Below are 17,556 nucleotides of genomic sequence, written 5' to 3'. Positions count from 1 at the left end.
GACTACACTTCCATGTTGTTGGTGAGTGTGTAGTACGTGTGAGATCGGGTCGACATGACCGCTTTTACGACAAGGAGAACTACATAGACTTCAGAATGCGTTTGTTGGGCGACAGTGAAAATCAAGGACCAACCGTTCTATCGCCGGGAATACATAGCTTTCCTTTTAAATTAGGTTTACCGGTAGATTTACCATCCACCTTCCTGGGGCGATATGGATGGGTACAATATTACTGCAAAGCGGCTTTACGCGAACCTTCCGGATTGATACACAAGAATCACCAAGTGTTCATAGTTATGAATCCTATTAACCTAAACACCGAGCAACCGTACTTAGCAGTTAGTACCTACTTGACAATTTGCATTTTGTAAGTCTATTGTTAAAGGTATCAAATATTTTTCAGGATCCATTCAAATGCAACGTCGAACATAATTTGGGAGTTACTTGTGTAGGAGGAGGCATCGTCAAATGCAAAATAATTTTGGACAGGGGAGGGTACGTACCTGGCGAATCTATAATGATCACATCGGCAGTGACTAATTCCAGTAATGTCACTATCAAAAGCACAAAAGCTGCGTTAACTGAAGTAAGAATGAAAACATCGATCCTCATCTAAAAGAATTGATTATGTTTCATATTTCTTTAAGACTATTCAATACCTTGCCCATGACAAATTGGTACAAACGGAAAAACGGGAACTAGCAGTAATCGCACGTGGAAAAATTCGACCAGGTTGTCGCGATGATTGGCAAAATGAATCGTTATACGTGCCACCGCTACCACCAACAAATCTACGAGGATGTCATTTGATTCGGATACAATATGATGTTTGTGTATGTTATTTTCTATATCATAACGACCAGAAAAATGTTGTAAAAGAACTACGTAAACATGCGATAATGTGTATTTCGCTATAATTTCAGTTTCTGATCGAGCCGAAATCGCTGGAAAAGCAAGTCAAATTGCAGCTGCCAATTACGCTTGGAACATATCCATTCAAGACCACTGAAGGAGAAGATACAAACGAATGGGCTGAAACTGTCTACAAACCGGAAACACACTATCCATCCACGCTGCCAATTTTTAGACCTTGGTTGCACGAAAAAGCTGATTTGAAATAACAATAGCACACGATATGAATCATCGTACTATTATTTCGACGTTTTAAGTGATATGTTAGGAAATAAATAGTTATGCATTTTCTAGGTGATATTCCGCAAGGCATCTAAAAGAAGTGCCATATGCACATGTATTAAGTGAACAAGCTTAGAGTATTCTATAGATATAAAAAAATAACAAAATGAATGAAGAATAAAAAACGTACAAGATGTTTCATAAATGATGGTGCTGCTTTATCCTATCTATTAGAGAAGCTTTAGTCAATTTCGATATTCCTTCAACACCTATCTGACGTAAGTAATCCCGCAGGGTTGCCACGAGAACAGACCCAGCCTGAAGAAACAAATTGAAGCATCTGTTACATATATCTGCATTCCTCTAACTGATATATTACCTTTCCATTTTTAATTGATTCCACGATCGAGGCAGGGTCTACATATGTGGCCATTCGAGGGGTCTTAGCATCTGGTGCATCTTCACTAGTTATTTTCGCACGTTTCTTCGGTGCATTGATTTCATCCTATCAAGTAGAGAAAATAAAACCTTAAGTTTTTCTAGAATAGAACAGCAGAAACATTTTTTATTTTTAATTATAGAGGTTTTAACCTTAGGGTCATTCGCCTCTTTTCGGGTTTGAGAAATCTCTTTTGGAAAAATCTCTAACCCTATGTGCGGGGTTGGGAAGCGAACCCAGGTGAGCTGCGTACAAGGCAATCGATTTACCAACTACGCTATGCTCGTCCCCCCAAACATTGGCAATAAACCAACTATTGATCAATATTTTAACGATATACACGAAAAAACACGACCACAAATCCATGAAAATATATCACAATTTGGTGAACTTATTGGTATACAAAACCCATGACCAAATTCCTGAAACTATGAGAAAATAAACCACGTATTCATGGAACTATTTGTGTTTCCAAAACACTGGTTCTCGCCACAAATATATGGTACTACATTCGCATATTTCGTTGGGTTACTGTGGGTGTTCTCTCGACATGTTTAGATCGTATGATCCTCGTTCATGATTTGGGGATGCACTGCTGTGTATAAACCAGCGGTTATCAACCTTTCTTGTACCACGAACCCCTTAGAAATCACCCTGGGTTGCTGCGGATCCCACGGATAAACATCGATTTTGTATGCTAACAAAATGTTATTTTCAGTTTGTTAGGAAACAAGACTGGAAATTTCAATATGCACTAGGAAAATACATTTTTTTTCGCGGACTCCCAGAAACAACTTCGCGGCCCCCAGGTTGAGAATCACTGGTATAAACTATAACAACTAAAAGAGTCGACAGCTGAACAATGTTCAGGACCATAGGTACGATTTTCATAATTTCTATTCAAGTTATCGTGATACACGCACGAGTAGTAATTTATGTTCATGATTTCAGTATCTTAGTTACGATTTTCGTAATTTATATACACGTTATCGTCATATTTTGTTCTTGGGCTTGCTTTCAAATTTGACACGTGGAGTGATATGACTCATGTTCAACATGTTGTTAAATAATATTTTTAATTTCATCTTTTGATGCAGAAACAAATAATTGTCTGTGTTTCAACCCTAGAGCAGATGGTACTTTCCCTTCGTTCTTTCTTAGTCCTTTTTTTGTTAGTAAGCTCATTGTGTCCACGATTTCATGGGTTATTTTTTATTATCCTTTGTACTCTACCCTTTTTTTGTTTGTTTCAGTGCATTCAGGAGTGTCCGGCGTTAGTGCACTTGTATATTTCTTTTCCTTTGTTTTTGCTTATATTCATGTGTGCATATATGTATGTGTTTCTTAGTTTCATTAAATGTTTTCGAATCTCCCAGGATAAAAGAGATATCAGCAGATCTTTCTTACTTAGCCTTCCGGTGGGTGCATTGAATAGTGCGACATTAACAAGCAGTAAATATTAGATATTTTTAGAGCTTATTCCTCAGCATTGTGGAATCGAGAAATCGAATGTTGCTTGAGGTGCCAGTATTATGTGTACATATGGTTGTAGATTCTCGATCAGCGATATACTGAGAGCTATCATCTTTTTGTTCACTCTTGATAATCCTATGCATGAGTTTTTGCACATCATTAAGCTTTAGTAAATCTTGTCCGCTTCTCCAGAGAGGAAAAAAAATAACTAAAACAATACAGAAAGGAAAAGGGTGAGTGTTACGAATAAATAAATTTATGTTGGCCACTCAGAATGGTTCAACGGAACTGAAACATGGTTAGTCATATTTTGTGATAAATACACTGCGTTTAAATATATTATATTATAGTTTAGTGACCCAAATTGTTGGCGAATTATAACTATGTAAACTGAACCGATTTTAATGACGTACATGTTTCCATTTCTAAGTCTTTGATTGATCCCTGACAGTAATTGCAATCGGCTCAGGCTTTTGTGCGTCATGCATTCACTGACTCACAATGTGCCTCGACCAACCTGATTCAACGCGTCCATTCCCCTTACTGAGCGAAAGGGCAGGGCGTTACCAGAATAAAATCTGATATCAAAATGAAAACAAAATTTGGTTGATTCGACTGCTAAAGCCTGGGAAAGCGACCATCTTTGATAACGAAAAAGGACGTTTTTCTCCATAGATTTTGCCAATCATTAAAATCAATCAGTAGTATACTACCAATGCCCCGAATGCATTGATTGATATTCATAAAGATTTTAAATAAAAGAATTTTCGAGTAAAGTACAGTAAGATTCCGTTTCTGGCACGGTCCGTTTTGACGTGCTCCCTTTTTGACACACTCCAATTTTGGTAACAAATGGGCTCCGTTTTTGGCAACATTCTTGTTGTACATAATAAGTCTTTAAAAAAAGATGGCCCGCCAAGTTAAAACAACTGTGCCTATCAAATAAACGAATTGAATAAAAAATAAAGTCTTAAAAATGTGCAATAGATAATTTTTGTATCAATTGATATCACATTTGACTTTAATTCCAAACATGGGGTCATATTAACCCTAAAGGGCGCAAATAATTTTTTATTTCTAATTTTGTAAAAATTGTCTCATAGTTTCAATACATTACTGTGATAATTTTGAGATGTTTTTCGCAAAGTTATTTTAAAACAGCGTTATGGATTTAAGAGTTAACTATATTATTGCCGCGCAAATGAGTTAATTATACAATGTCAGCAGTGCATAAGAAATGCATCACTGCTACGCGTAAGGAAGTTTGATGTTGATCTTAAAATCCCGAAAATGAAATGAAAAAAACACAGAAAAAGGGATCGCTCTCTCTATTTACCAACCTCCCGCACCTAATTTACATAAGCATGCAATATGCAGTCCGACAAGCTAGCTTTAGTTTTTCCTTCTCACTTTCTCTGCAGTTAGGATAGTAATAAAATCTTAGAAAGCGGTACAAATGTAACCGCATATTTTGTGAGCCCTTGCGGGACTGGACTAGGATTGAATAGCAAGAATCCGTATTGTGATTAAATACGTCAGTCTTGAACAGGCAGGGCCAAAAATATAAGTAATCAAATAGGAATTGCGCCCTTCTAAGACTAACAGCACCGGAGCGTGGGTAAAAGTGATTTGCTAACCGTCATCATAACACGACACCGCACCGGCGCACCATGGGCCACAAATCGATTTTTTTGGTCGAAAATCCAGAACTTATAAACCGTTAGTACTAGACTTTCAGTGTCTTTGGGACAAATTCTCTACAGTAAGTGCTTTTCATTTTAGGGGAAACAAAATTAGGGTGGCCCTCTCGATTTTTGAATTAAAAAAATTATCTCCTGAATGAAAAAAGATAGGCGAATATGATCTTCCAAAGAAATGTAGAGAAAATAATTTTGAGTAACTTTACTGAAAACGTGGAAACTCTATCTTCAGCGGTTTTTATTTTACAGCGATTTCCCTTGTTCCGTTTAGGGTGGCTCTTAAAAATTCAGTTTTTTTAATATAACTTCTTTGAAGTTGATTTCTCGTGAATGTCGACTTCTGACAAAAGTTAGCTCTTACAAATGCGCACATTTCTTCTTCAGACCAACTCATTAACTTTTATATAAACAGAGTTATTGACGATTTTATTCTCAAAATTCGACATTTTCTAAGCTAAATAACTCCGGTGGCAAAAAGTGGTAATCAATGTTATGACCATCTGATAGTACTTTAAAAACACTACAAAATAAGGGGTTCATGGTTTGTCTCCTAGCTACTGTTCAAATGAAATGCTTGCTTATAAACTCCCTCTGTTATAGAGAATGCATGCGGTATTAATCTAAATTCGTACTTAAAATATATATTTATCATACATAGTCGCCGTTCTTATATACACACATATCCGGATCTCTGATGCAAATCGGTACACTCGGAAGATGTTATTCTAAACTTGTTTCGTGGAGTGAAATTGTACATAAAACATGTGGTTTTCGGACTACGGTTTATGAAACGAATGTTTGGAGTATTTGCATGGCATACGTTTTATTCGCATGGCAAAAAAGAAATTATTATGAATATATTACAATATATTGAAAGCTCAGGTTTACCGTAAAGGAACACCTTTTGTTTAGCATTAATGATTTATTTGTCTTTTATTAATTATATTACCTCCTCTGCTTCAGCTCACTGTAATGTAGCCTAATAGTTTCGCAAAATACCATTTTTTGCCATTGGAATTTAACAAAAAAAAATCCACGTGAATGTACGTTGGGGGACAAGCTGTTCAGCTCTCATTTATAGTATTTTTTATTATTATCCAACGGATAGATTGGCAGTCTCCTCCTTCGAAGTTATTTTTCAAACGCGGCAAAAAAGCGGATAATTGCTTTGTTCCATCAAGCAGCATACGAGTAACCTTTTCGGGAACAGTACTACCTGATTATGTCGAAATAAACCGAGTTTTGTTGCCAATACGATGATTTCAAACAAAACCAATGATATGCAAGATATGTAGTAAAATGGGACATACGTTCAAAACTGCAATCAAACAAAGAAACCCCCCATAAACATTCCTAGAGTCCCGTTCCGCTGAAATCGATGCAAAGGTGAACATCAATTTCCATCTGAATGCCCTGTATACATACAGAAATTACACAAGCTTCAAAATAGAAGATCAAAATTATATAAAAAGGCATACCAACAAGCCAAAGCTTTAGCTGAAGAAAAAATTAAAGGGTTGTGTACAGGACACGACCACGGTGACATTAAAAATGTAGCTTGTTTCAAGAGCGTGCAAATGAATTTTATCTATCACACATATCGACTAACGTTCTTGTTCACTCGCCTGTTTTCATATGTTACAATTTCCTATATACCCTCCCCATCAAAACATAATTTATTGAAGGTCTTTTAACGGTAATCTATTAATTAATCAAGTATCTAACTAGGTGATTGGCATTATTTGGCTGATCCATCTAGTAAAAATAGGCTGGTCTGTCCAGAAAATATATTCAAAAGAAAAGTTCCATATTAAGAGCTGTGATGAGGAAGCCCACGCCCGCCAATGGAAATATACAGATTCTCCATGAAATATGAAATTTCATTTTCCATTTAAATTTTCAATAATGTACTAATGAACTTAAGTAAACAATCTTAAGTTTAAGTATTTCTTGATCGATTAGTGGTGGAAAAAATGAAATTATTTGATAAATTACACTGTTATGCAACCTTCGCACTACCAGTTAAAACGGATTTTTATGCTATCTTGGTGACATTTTTCTTGTTGCTAATTATTAAAACGTGTTATAACTCTGTAGTGTAAACATTGTATTATTAAACCAATTCTGCAGCGTTTTATGTTATATAGGTGTTTTATGTGGTAATAGGACTGACATAATTATATCTTCAGTACAGCGGTTTGTTTCATAATTTAAAACAGATTTATTTTAAAATTTAAATTAGTATACCCAACCGTTCTATTTGTTGTATACTTTAAAACGCAATTAGAACTGTGTTTTAAATACATAGGGTAGGACAGATATTCTGACTGGATAAACTGGGAAAAAAATTTTCAAAGTCCAGTAACGCTTAAGACATGGCTTGAATTTGAATCGAAAAAGAACACCCGCTTAAACTGCTGCTGGGACGGTAGTTCTGTTTTAAAATTTTCCTTTGTGTGCAGTACGAAACAAAAGTGTTTGAAATTAGAAAACAAAAAGTTTTGCTGGGAATGTGATTGTTTCCGATGCAATTATACTCAGATTTTTCACGCAGGGGATACAGACCGTGTAAATAAAAACCGCGTAAATTTAAAAAAAAACGCGTTAATGAAAACCGCGTAAATTTCAAAATCCACGTAAAAAAACCTGAGTGTACTCTCATATATAAAATACTACGCTGCAGAACAGTGCAATAACTACAGAAGCACGTTGTCAGATGCCTTACTGATAAAAACATATAACCGAAATATGAAACATGAAAACCAATAGGCTCTTAACCCTACGCAGCTACAAAGCACCGTAAACATGGATTAACAAGTTACAACGCACACGCATGCATAAAAATAAATATATTTTTTTTCAAACGCAACACTCTTAGCAGCACACACCGTATTGAATTAAATCCAAACCACCCCGCCCACCCACTTTGCAAATCATTCTGTGACACCGTGCTGGTAGTACCAGCCTGGTACCCGAAAAATACGCACACGGCCACCGCTGCCGAAAATACATAGCGTCTACCGCTTATTGTAGTGCCCAGACGCTGCAGCCATGATCTTACCCATTCGACATAAGAACAAAAACTGATTCAAACGGGTACGCGTCACCTCTATTTATAAACTAACCGTATATGGTTTAGTCACTTAGGTGCGAGTGTGTGCAAATGCCAACGTTACCGAAAATCGATAGCGCTTATTGCATCGCCCGGAGACGATGTTGCTCGTATGGGATAAGAGCAACAACTGATTTAAACGGACATGCGTTGCTTCTATTTATGACTTTTCGTGTTTCATTGAGCAACTAAGCTGCCCTCTCTTGACGGCTGTGTCTGAGAAATCTGCCTCACGAATGGTAATTTTCCCGTTTTTCGTGAACTTTTTAATTTTACCAATTTCCAAAAGTCTACTTTTAGTGGGGAGATATCAAATTATTACCAATATTTAAGTTAGGTGTTTCTGAATCGGTTGGTGTATGAATGATTAAAATCCATCTAGTAATATCGGAGTTATAAGCATGCAAACCTTACATAGTTTCGTTACATGGGAGATAGTTTAGATTTTAGAATGACACCTAGCCCCAGATAGTGGAGTAAGACATTTTTAATGTCAAAAACTTTATCAATGATATCAATATAAATTGCTTATTTTCGGAAGTTATTCGAGCTGTCAACTATGGGTACTTTTTTTTCTAACAATGAGTACTTCTAATCCATTTCATAATAACTCGGTGAAGTTATGCCAATGTATATATTGATGCTAATAATGAATTACTTCAAGCGAGATAACCTACTTATTAAAAACGGCAGTTTAGACTATTTAGTATTGTGCAAATATGCGATAATTCAACAATTTAGACTGCCCTGGAAGATTCAGGGATTCTGTCAACTGACAGTTTTTATGTTGATTTTAGGCTTTAGGATAGAGATTCTATCAGGATTATTATACTTTTAACCGAGGGAAATAATTGTACAATTTTGTTAAATTTAGAAAAAAAAACTATTTTCAGTATTTTTCATTCTGGGACGATTTTCATTAATGGGTATTTTTTACGCATTTTGTTGTAAGTTTTCCACGAGAAATAATAGTTAAAACGTAACCAGGTTGACGTACAAGCTCTTTACCCATTAAGTGAGTTATTCCACTTTTATTCAAAATGGGCAGTTTTCTACGCATCAGTGTAGAAATTGTTAAAACGCAGAGAAAAAAATTTACCACTGAAAAAATGCAATATATTAGATTTTTAAACTTTTTAAACTCCAAAGAAAAAATAGGCATTTATCAGAACAAATTTTTTGGACAATTTACTTCAAAAGTATTTTATTGAAACACTATTTTTTTAAAGGTCAGACCAAAACAAATGATGGAAAATGCCGTAAAATAAAAGCCGCTGATGATAGTTAAGGAATTGAGTAACAAAGTTATTCAAACATGATTATTTTTTATTTTCAGTAGGGCTTTATACTTCTATTGTTATTGTTCAGGAGAAATTATTTTCATTCCAAAAATCAAGGAGACCACCCAGTTTTTTACACCGAAATGAAGCGCACTTATGGTGAAGAAATTCTTCTGAAGACACTGAATGTCTAGCACTTACGGGATATACGAACTGGATTTTCAACAAAATATCGATTTTTGGCCCATGGAACAGAGGTAGTTTATAAGCAAACATTTCACATGAACAGTAGCTAGGAGACAAACCATGTACCCCTTATTTTGTATTGTTTTTAAAGTACTATCTGATGGTCATAACATTGGTTGCCACTTTTTGCCACCTTCGGAGTTATTTAGCTTAGAAAATTTTTTTTCAACAAAGTTACTCAAAATTGCTTTCTCTACATTTCTTTGGAAGATCATATTCTCCTATCTTTTTCATTCAGGAGATAATTTTTTTATTTCAAAAATCGAGAGGGCCACCCTAATTTTGTTTTCCCTAAAATGAAGAGCACTTATTGTAGAGAATTTGTTCCAAAAACACTGAAAGTCTAGTACTAACGGTTTATAAGTTCTGGATTTTCGACCAAAAAAATCGATTTGTGGCCCATGGTGCGGCGGTTCGTAAACAGGTTGGGAAATGGAAACTTATCGTTTCGGTTTATAGCGAGTGCGTATATTTGATAACTTCTTCCAACTGACGCCAACGTTGCTATTCGTAGAAAGGAAGCAAAGCAAAGGAAAATGTAAAAATAGGGTCTCGCGATGATTGAATTAAATAACACTTATTTAAAGTATACTGAAATTACAACAGAATTATTGAAATTAAAAGTTTATTGTTGTTTTAATGAAGATATATTTTCAAACCTTGATTCACACCAATTATTTTGTCGTTTGATGCAATGAACAGTATTTGTTTGAATTCAATAACACATATTTATGATCATGCTGTATGTTTACTGCGTGAAAGTAAAAATGAGTGCTTCGAAGCAACTTGGATTGAACTGGAAGATGTAGCATTATGTCAAGCTGTCATGATGTGTACCAGGATCAGATTGATGGGTCAAATAAAAAAACCAAAAATCTGCATGGACTGTATGAGGAAACGCTGCGAACAAATGGAACTGTGGAAAGTAAGATTCAAAATGAAAGACAATGCATGAATTTTTCTTGTGCAAAAGTCTTTAATTCATGTCCAGTAGTAAGTGGAAGATAACGACGATAATGGTTTGCCACACACTCTGTAGCGCTTGGCTCAGAAAAGAATTCCTAAAAAGAACTTGGACGGACACAGATTACACCTGTAACATCACCACCATCTAGTTTCAGGCGGTGGTTCATCATATTTTCGGGGGATAATATGGTGTTGTGGTGTATAGTGAAATGTATGAACGTGAATGCACTACCCTAATAATGTGTTGACCAAAAGCCATTGTTTTCACTGTTCCAAAACAGTAGTTTAACAATAATTTATACTACAGTCTAATATGACATTACAATACAAAATCAATAAATTTTAACCTTTCTCCATAAAATTTCAAAATTCACTCATTTTGTGAAAAAGGAGATGGCGGGGTTAGACGGGGTTGGACGGTCGTACTTAACATTATAAAAAATGCATTCAAACATTTCTTATATTGCTCATAGAAACAGTTACACGAAATGTTAATTAACTATATAATTTATTGTTGGACAATAAAATTGATTGTTGCAAGAAATTTTATTACAAATTTGCTAGAAGAATTCCACGTCGAGCAATGTAGAAATATTCTATGATTCAAGGATAATTACTTTTGTTAACTCGTTTCAATAGTTTTTGACTTACTTCGAGAATTTTATCCAAACTATTGATACATGGATGTGGATTTGACGGCTGTTTAATCTACCTATGATTATGACCTGTGTCAGGCCATGGTAAACGCCGGAGGATCCTTTGGCTCGGTCCAAATTCAAAAGAGCACATCTGAACATTACATTACATTACGCTACCTACTGTCGCTTCAGCTCATCGCATCGTAAAAAGTGATGCATTTAACAGACGAAGCTCTAATAGAATTTCAAATTGTTTGAGTTAAAAGTGTTCACCATATTAAACTCTGGTTAGGAATTTTGCACTACCCCGCAGGACCATTGTTTGAAAGCAAGATTGCGTGTTGTCATTTGCCATACTGATAAATTGGAACCAAATTTATAATTTTAAACATTAAGTGATAATTTGATTCCATTTTTGGAATTACCGTATCGATGACAAAATATTGGATTAAATTGATACACTGTATCAATTTGCCACAAATTCGTGTTACCAATTTGTTTATTTCTTGAAGTAGATGTAGTTGTAGTTAGTATTCCATCTCCAGTGATACAACCGATTATAATTGGAAATGATTGTGTTATTGGCGCCGGAATATTACAAGTTAAGCTCAGCCGGAATGTTGGCTGGTTCTAATTCGCATTCCGGCTTCAGTGACACATTCTAGTAATGTTTCCATTTCGAGTGGATACAGTCCAGCGTACCAAGTATTCCTGAATAAGCCACTATTCTGTGATTCAAAATCGCCTTTGAATATTCTTAAAACGCAGATATATTTACCCAACTATACTCTCTACAATATTACCACAGATGACGGACATTTGGGCTAAAAATTTATGTAAAAATCTGTCTAAACATCTATTATCTGGGGTATAGCAGGATTCTCACATAGATTAAGGCGCAAATTTTCTCCCATCCGAATATGTGACTGTAGCGTCCGAAGGACGTATGTAAGATGGCTTTCGCATAATTCAGTAAAACCCAGCTTTCTCTGGCTTTTCAATATAGTATTATCTCCTCTTCAAAGGCTTCGAAATACAAAAAACGAAAGTCTTCGAAACTGATCGTTCGTAAAAACTGGTTCCGCAAAACAATCGTTGAATGACCGAAAAGTTTTTCCACCGCAAGTCTGTTCGTAATATCTAGGATGAGATTTTCTTCATTGTACTCCTGATTCGGAACCGTCGTAGTATGTGCTTCAGACAATAACTGCCGGGCAAACATTAGTTCATAGAATTCTATGAATTCTCATAATTATTATTACAACCGCACTCTCCAATCCATAACTCTGAAACTGAAAGTCGGATGAATTAAAGATTCAATAGCAGCTTATGGGAGCGCTATACCTTTCATTTCAAACTAAGTTTGTGTAAATTGGTTCAGCCATTTCTGAGAAAGTTGTGTAAGTTTAAATGACACACATACACTTCTGGTATGCGGGGTCAATGAAGAGAATGCGAGTGTGATGGTGGTCCGAGGGGGGTGATGAAGGGGTGAGGTGTAATTATAAGGGGGAGAGGGGCGAACGATGCAACACCCAGCTGCATATTATACCATCCATTTGAGACATAGTTTGAGAAAATCGGTTCAGTCATCACCTTAGAATAGATGTGACTTAAATTGTGGAATACACCCGGATACCGGGATTTCCGAAATTGTCGATAGTGGACAATATATTCAAAGAATGTTTGATTTCCATTCAGTGATCTAGACCTGTGAATGGATGTAATTTGGTGACGATCTCAATAGTTTTTGGTCTCTGAGGTATTACGATTGTAACGGTTTATATAGGAAATTCCAGTAATCTTACCAACCAACCTAAAACTTCGGAACCAAAAGTCAGAGCCGAATGAAATTTAATAGCAGTTAATGGGGTTACTGTATTTTAAATTTGAAATCAAGTTTGTAAAAATCGATCAAGAATTCGCTGGGAAATAGGTGTGATACTAGTTTAGGAACTGGGGTGGGCGCAGCGTAGTTGGTAAATCGATTGCCTTGTACGCAGCGCACCTGGGTTCGAGTCCCGACCCCGCACATAGGGTTGGAAATTTTTGATAAGATTTTTCTAACCCAAAGAGGCGAATGACCTTAAGGTTAAAACCTCTATAATCGAAATAAAAAAAATAGTTTTGGTACTTGGCGAGTTCCCTGGGGGCCCCAAGATCCGTCATAGGTGGCCAATGTGGTCGAAGCTGCTTTGAATGATCATTAGTGATCTAGACCAGCAAATTCAAGTAATGTTGGACCCATTTTAATACGTATTACACCATTTGTACATCAAAGTGATACCAGCTTATATGGGAATTTGCTGTGTGACCGCACTCTTCAATCCGTAACTCCGGAATCGGAAGTCGGATCAACTAAAAATTCAATAGCAGCTTATCGGAGCGTTATACCTTTCATTTGAAATTAAGTTTGTGAAAATCGGTTCGGTCATCTCTGACAAAATTATGTGAGTTTAAATGACACACACACAGACATTTGCCGATCTCGACGAACTGAATCGAATGGTATATGACACTCGGCCCTCCGTGCCTCGGTTAAAAAGTCGATTTTTACAGTGATTGCATAGCCTTTCTTTATATGAGAAAGGCAAAAATGTCTTATTGAATTTAATTATACAATGTTTATTGCTTCAATCGACAAAATTAATGGTACGAACATTTTTTGCATTCAAACAATAATTAACTTTTAATCTCAATAAACATTTCCAGTTTGAATAATTTGGCAATCATTTCAATAAAATAATTTTTGGAAAAGAGAACGATATTTGTTACTGTAATGATTTTATTGAATTCAATAAATAAATGTATTTTCTTTCTAAAATTAAAAAAATACTTTATTGCATGATTGCAAAAAAATGTAACTTAACTATAATAACAACTACCGGTGTGAAAACAGATTATTATATTGGCAACCTATTTACCAACGACCGGTGCAAAAACGGGTGTCTAAATATATTATTATCGTTTAGCGTAATCAAAATACACACGCATTTGCTTACGCACCGGTGCTGATAGTCTAAGGCCATAGGAAATCTACACCGTATCTCAGGAGAATAGGGAAAAACTTAAGGACTAAAAGGGACAAATTTTCCAGATATATGAATCGCGCGGGCAACATGTAGCTTGAAGACAACGTTTGTAAATATTTTCTGAAGAAATTAAGTTCCAATGTTTAAAACAGTGAATCCTTACCAATAAGAGAAAATTCCTTAAAGTGAAAAACAGGAAGAAACAACGGCAGGAAAAGTGGCTAACTCAACTGGTAAGAAAATCAAGTGAACATCCTTCTTTGTCCTCGTCGTTACATATATTTTACACTATACGTGTTGTATTTAATGATTACAATAAGTATAGAAATGTGTTATTTAAATATAATGTAACTGGTAACAGTGTAACTTGTGTCTGACGGAATCAATTTTTATAGTAGTATAAAAGTATGTGCCTTTTAAGAGTCAAGCACAGAGGAATACACTCCATAATGAGACTAGCTCTGGAGAAAATTTTCAATATTACCTTAGTAATATTGCGAGCCTCTTTCTTTTTCGATTATTACGACATCACTACAAAACTTGGCGCAAAATTTTCAGTACAGATTGAATGCTGACCATAGTGCGTCCCAAAGCCGTATTTAGGAATACAAAACTGATGGCCCTCAAATAGTATGTATTAGCTTTATGATGTCTTTGTTAGTTTTTTTTTGCGAGTTTTCGTACATGAATGGAATTAGGGTAGTCCTTGTGGTTAGGGTGTTCAAAGAATCGACTGTTCAGATGTGTGAAGTTTACCTGCGCAATGCCCTACAATACAATAACACAAGTTTGCTGAATAAACAAGGCTATCTATAATGGTTAATTTGTTAATTTTTTTTTAAAAGATTTGAAAAATCGAATTGCTTATACACTCAGGTTTTTTTTACGCGGGGGATACAGGCCGCGTAAATGAAAACCGCGTAAATTTCAAAATCCGCGTAAATGAAAACCGCGTAAATTTCAAAATCCGCGTAAATGAAAACCGCGTAAATTTCAAAATCCGCGTAAATGAAAACCGCGTAAATTTCAAAATCCGCGTAAATGAAAACCGCGTAAATTTCAAAATCCGCGTAAATGAAGACCACTTGAATTTAAGAATCCGCGATAAAGGGAACCTCGTTGATCGATACCGCGTAAATTCCAAAATCGGCGTAAATGAAAACCGCGTAAATTTCAAAAACCGCGTAAATGAAAACCGCGTAAATTTCAAAATCCGCGTAAATGAAAACCGCGTAAATTTCAAAATCCGCGTAAAAAAATACCGCGCAAAAAACCGCGTAAAAAAAACTTGAGTGTATTATCTTTTGATGTGTTAATTTCTCGCAAATGCATTGTTCTAGAAATTTTTGGAATTTTCATTGGAGCACATTTTTACCTTAGCACTGATGTTTAAATCGGTTTTGCTTGGACAGTTGCAAGTTTACAACCAAAATGGTTTTCTTCCAATCTAAACATTTTCAAGCATTGTAATTCGATTTTCAATCTATCAATTCCATTTGAAGAACCAACGGTTGGTTAGTTACAGAGAATTAATAAATTTATTTATTTTTAAAAAGAGCTGTGTTTTTTAAACAAAACTTAATTTTCAGAAAGAAGAAATAACAGCCCCAGGAGCGAAATCAATACTACCATGCAGTGAATTGTTTGAGTCCAGCGGGCCAAAGAAAGGCGATTATAGTTAAATGATGTTTTGCACCTAAGTAATGAGGGGCATTGCACTCGAGAAGTGCGCGAAGATTGTGAGAATTCTACTGGAAGACGACTGAATTTGATAAATACATGAATAAAATTGAATTTGCTTATTTTTTCTTTCATCTCATTCCATTTCAAATATGATTAAAAATCCTTGAAACATTTTTGAAGTCGTAAATTGAAAATCCAAACTTAAAAAACAAGGTTCCATTTTTGGCACGGTTCCGGTTTTGGCAACTGAAAAAAATAAAATTGTTGCCAAAAACGGAATCTTACTGTACACTCAGGTTTTTTACGCGGGGGATACGAGCCGCGTAAATGAAAACCGCGTAAATGAAAACCGCGTAAATTTCAAAATCCGCGTAAATGAAAACCGCGTAAATTTCAAAAACCGCGTAAATGAAAACCGCGTAAATTTCAAAATCCGCGTAAATGAAAACCGCTTAAATTTCAAAATCCGCGTAATTGAAGACCACTTAAATTTAAGAATCCGCGATAAAGGGAACCTCATTGATGGATACCGCGTAAATTCCAAAATCCGCGTAAATGAAAACCGCGTAAATTTCAAAAACCGATTAAATGAAAACCGCGTAAATTTCAAAAACCGCGTAAATGAAAACCGCGTAAATTTCAAAATCCGCGTAAATGAAAACCGCGTAAATTTCAAAATCCGCGTAAAAAAAACCGCGTAAAAAATACCGCGCAAAAAAAACCGCGTAAAAAAAAACTTGAGTGTATTTATATCGTGTTTGTCGAGACTCCCCTCCCCCCCACACTACACCAGACGTCCGCAAAGACGCTCGATTTGATAATTAATAATCATGAAATTCGAATATCAACGAACCACCAATCGCTCGGATCTCCCGCTCCCATCCGTCAATCGAGAGTACGCACTCTTAAAGCTACCAGTACACTGTTTGTCATAACGTGAAATATTTGACATCTTTCGTGAAATAAATTTGAACTGCTGAGTACTGGCTCTTCAAATATTTGATTTTTTTTCCTTTTTTATTTCGACTATGTTAGTCATATTTTCTTTTTTTTACATTTTAACGACATTCAATTAGCTAGAGATTACTGGGTAGGGAAAGTTATGAAAAGAGCCATAGTACTCAAGTGAGAGCAAGGATGTGAAGTAAACAGATCGGAAAACTAGAAGTGGCAGAGTCATTAGAACAAGCTTAATATCGCACGGGCTTAATCTTTGTCTTCTGTTAATGAGGGTCGAGCTTAGGCAGAACAACTACGGATCACCCGAGTTCACTAACATTAAGCCACGCAAGATCACCACTGAAAATTTTTTGTGCTCAGCATTCATCTAATTCCGAACATTACACTGAATCTTAACAAAAGAATAACAGGGTTACAGGTCCTAGTAGTTTCCTTGTATATAATGCTTGCGCATATGAGACTGGTTGCTAGCAGTTGTACACAATGATTTTCGAAGAAATATCAAGACGTTGATGATTTTGTGATCTAATTCACAACCACTAATACCAAATAAACATCAATATGTGATAAATCATGAATCAGTTAAAGTCATATATTCGGAACATAGACAATGTTCCTAGATTTGTGGATAAAATTATGAGTCAACGAATTTCGAGTTCGCGAATTGTCGGCGTGAGAAAAAAGCGTCGGCGACGCACCGCCGATCTACCTTTCGACGTTGGCGATTGTTAAAATTTACCGGCGTGGCGTGGCGGCGCACAGGTCTAAATCGTCGACAGGTATTCAGTGGTGATCTTGCGTGGCTTAATTTTTGTCGGTTGTCACGGTAAAGATAGACACGTCTACCTTTATCAGGACACATGTTAGTGAACTCGGGTGATTCGTAGTTATTC

At 35.8% G+C, this 17,556-nt stretch overlaps 2 protein-coding genes across 6 annotated transcripts in view; one reads left to right on the top strand and one right to left on the bottom strand.

Annotated features, from left to right (window-relative positions):
- LOC131683379 (arrestin domain-containing protein 4) overlaps positions 1-1,283 on the top strand; it is a 40,579-nt gene extending 39,296 nt beyond the window's left edge. For both annotated transcript variants that reach the window (XM_058965303.1, XM_058965302.1), the window contains 4 exons: positions 1-338; positions 404-586; positions 648-833; positions 924-1,283. In XM_058965303.1, coding sequence (XP_058821286.1) covers positions 1-338; positions 404-586; positions 648-833; positions 924-1,121 — 905 coding nt within the window. In that variant the 3' untranslated portion in view covers positions 1,122-1,283. The remainder of the gene's footprint in view (positions 339-403; positions 587-647; positions 834-923) is intronic.
- Positions 1,284-1,289: 6 nt separating this feature from the next.
- The window catches only part of LOC131683378 (ATP-dependent DNA helicase 2 subunit 1), a 77,257-nt gene continuing 60,990 nt past the window's right edge, over positions 1,290-17,556 (bottom strand). For all 4 annotated transcript variants that reach the window (XM_058965298.1, XM_058965300.1, XM_058965297.1 and 1 more), the window contains 2 exons: positions 1,514-1,639; positions 1,290-1,452 (listed from right to left, as the gene is read on the bottom strand). In XM_058965298.1, the coding sequence (XP_058821281.1) occupies positions 1,333-1,452; positions 1,514-1,639 (246 nt within the window). In that variant the 3' untranslated portion in view covers positions 1,290-1,332. The remainder of the gene's footprint in view (positions 1,453-1,513; positions 1,640-17,556) is intronic.

The sequence above is a fragment of the Topomyia yanbarensis genome, chromosome 2 (assembly GCF_030247195.1).
Source record: "Topomyia yanbarensis strain Yona2022 chromosome 2, ASM3024719v1, whole genome shotgun sequence".
NCBI lineage: Eukaryota > Metazoa > Arthropoda > Insecta > Diptera > Culicidae > Topomyia > Topomyia yanbarensis.
This window is presented reverse-complemented; position numbering and strand designations above follow the sequence as displayed.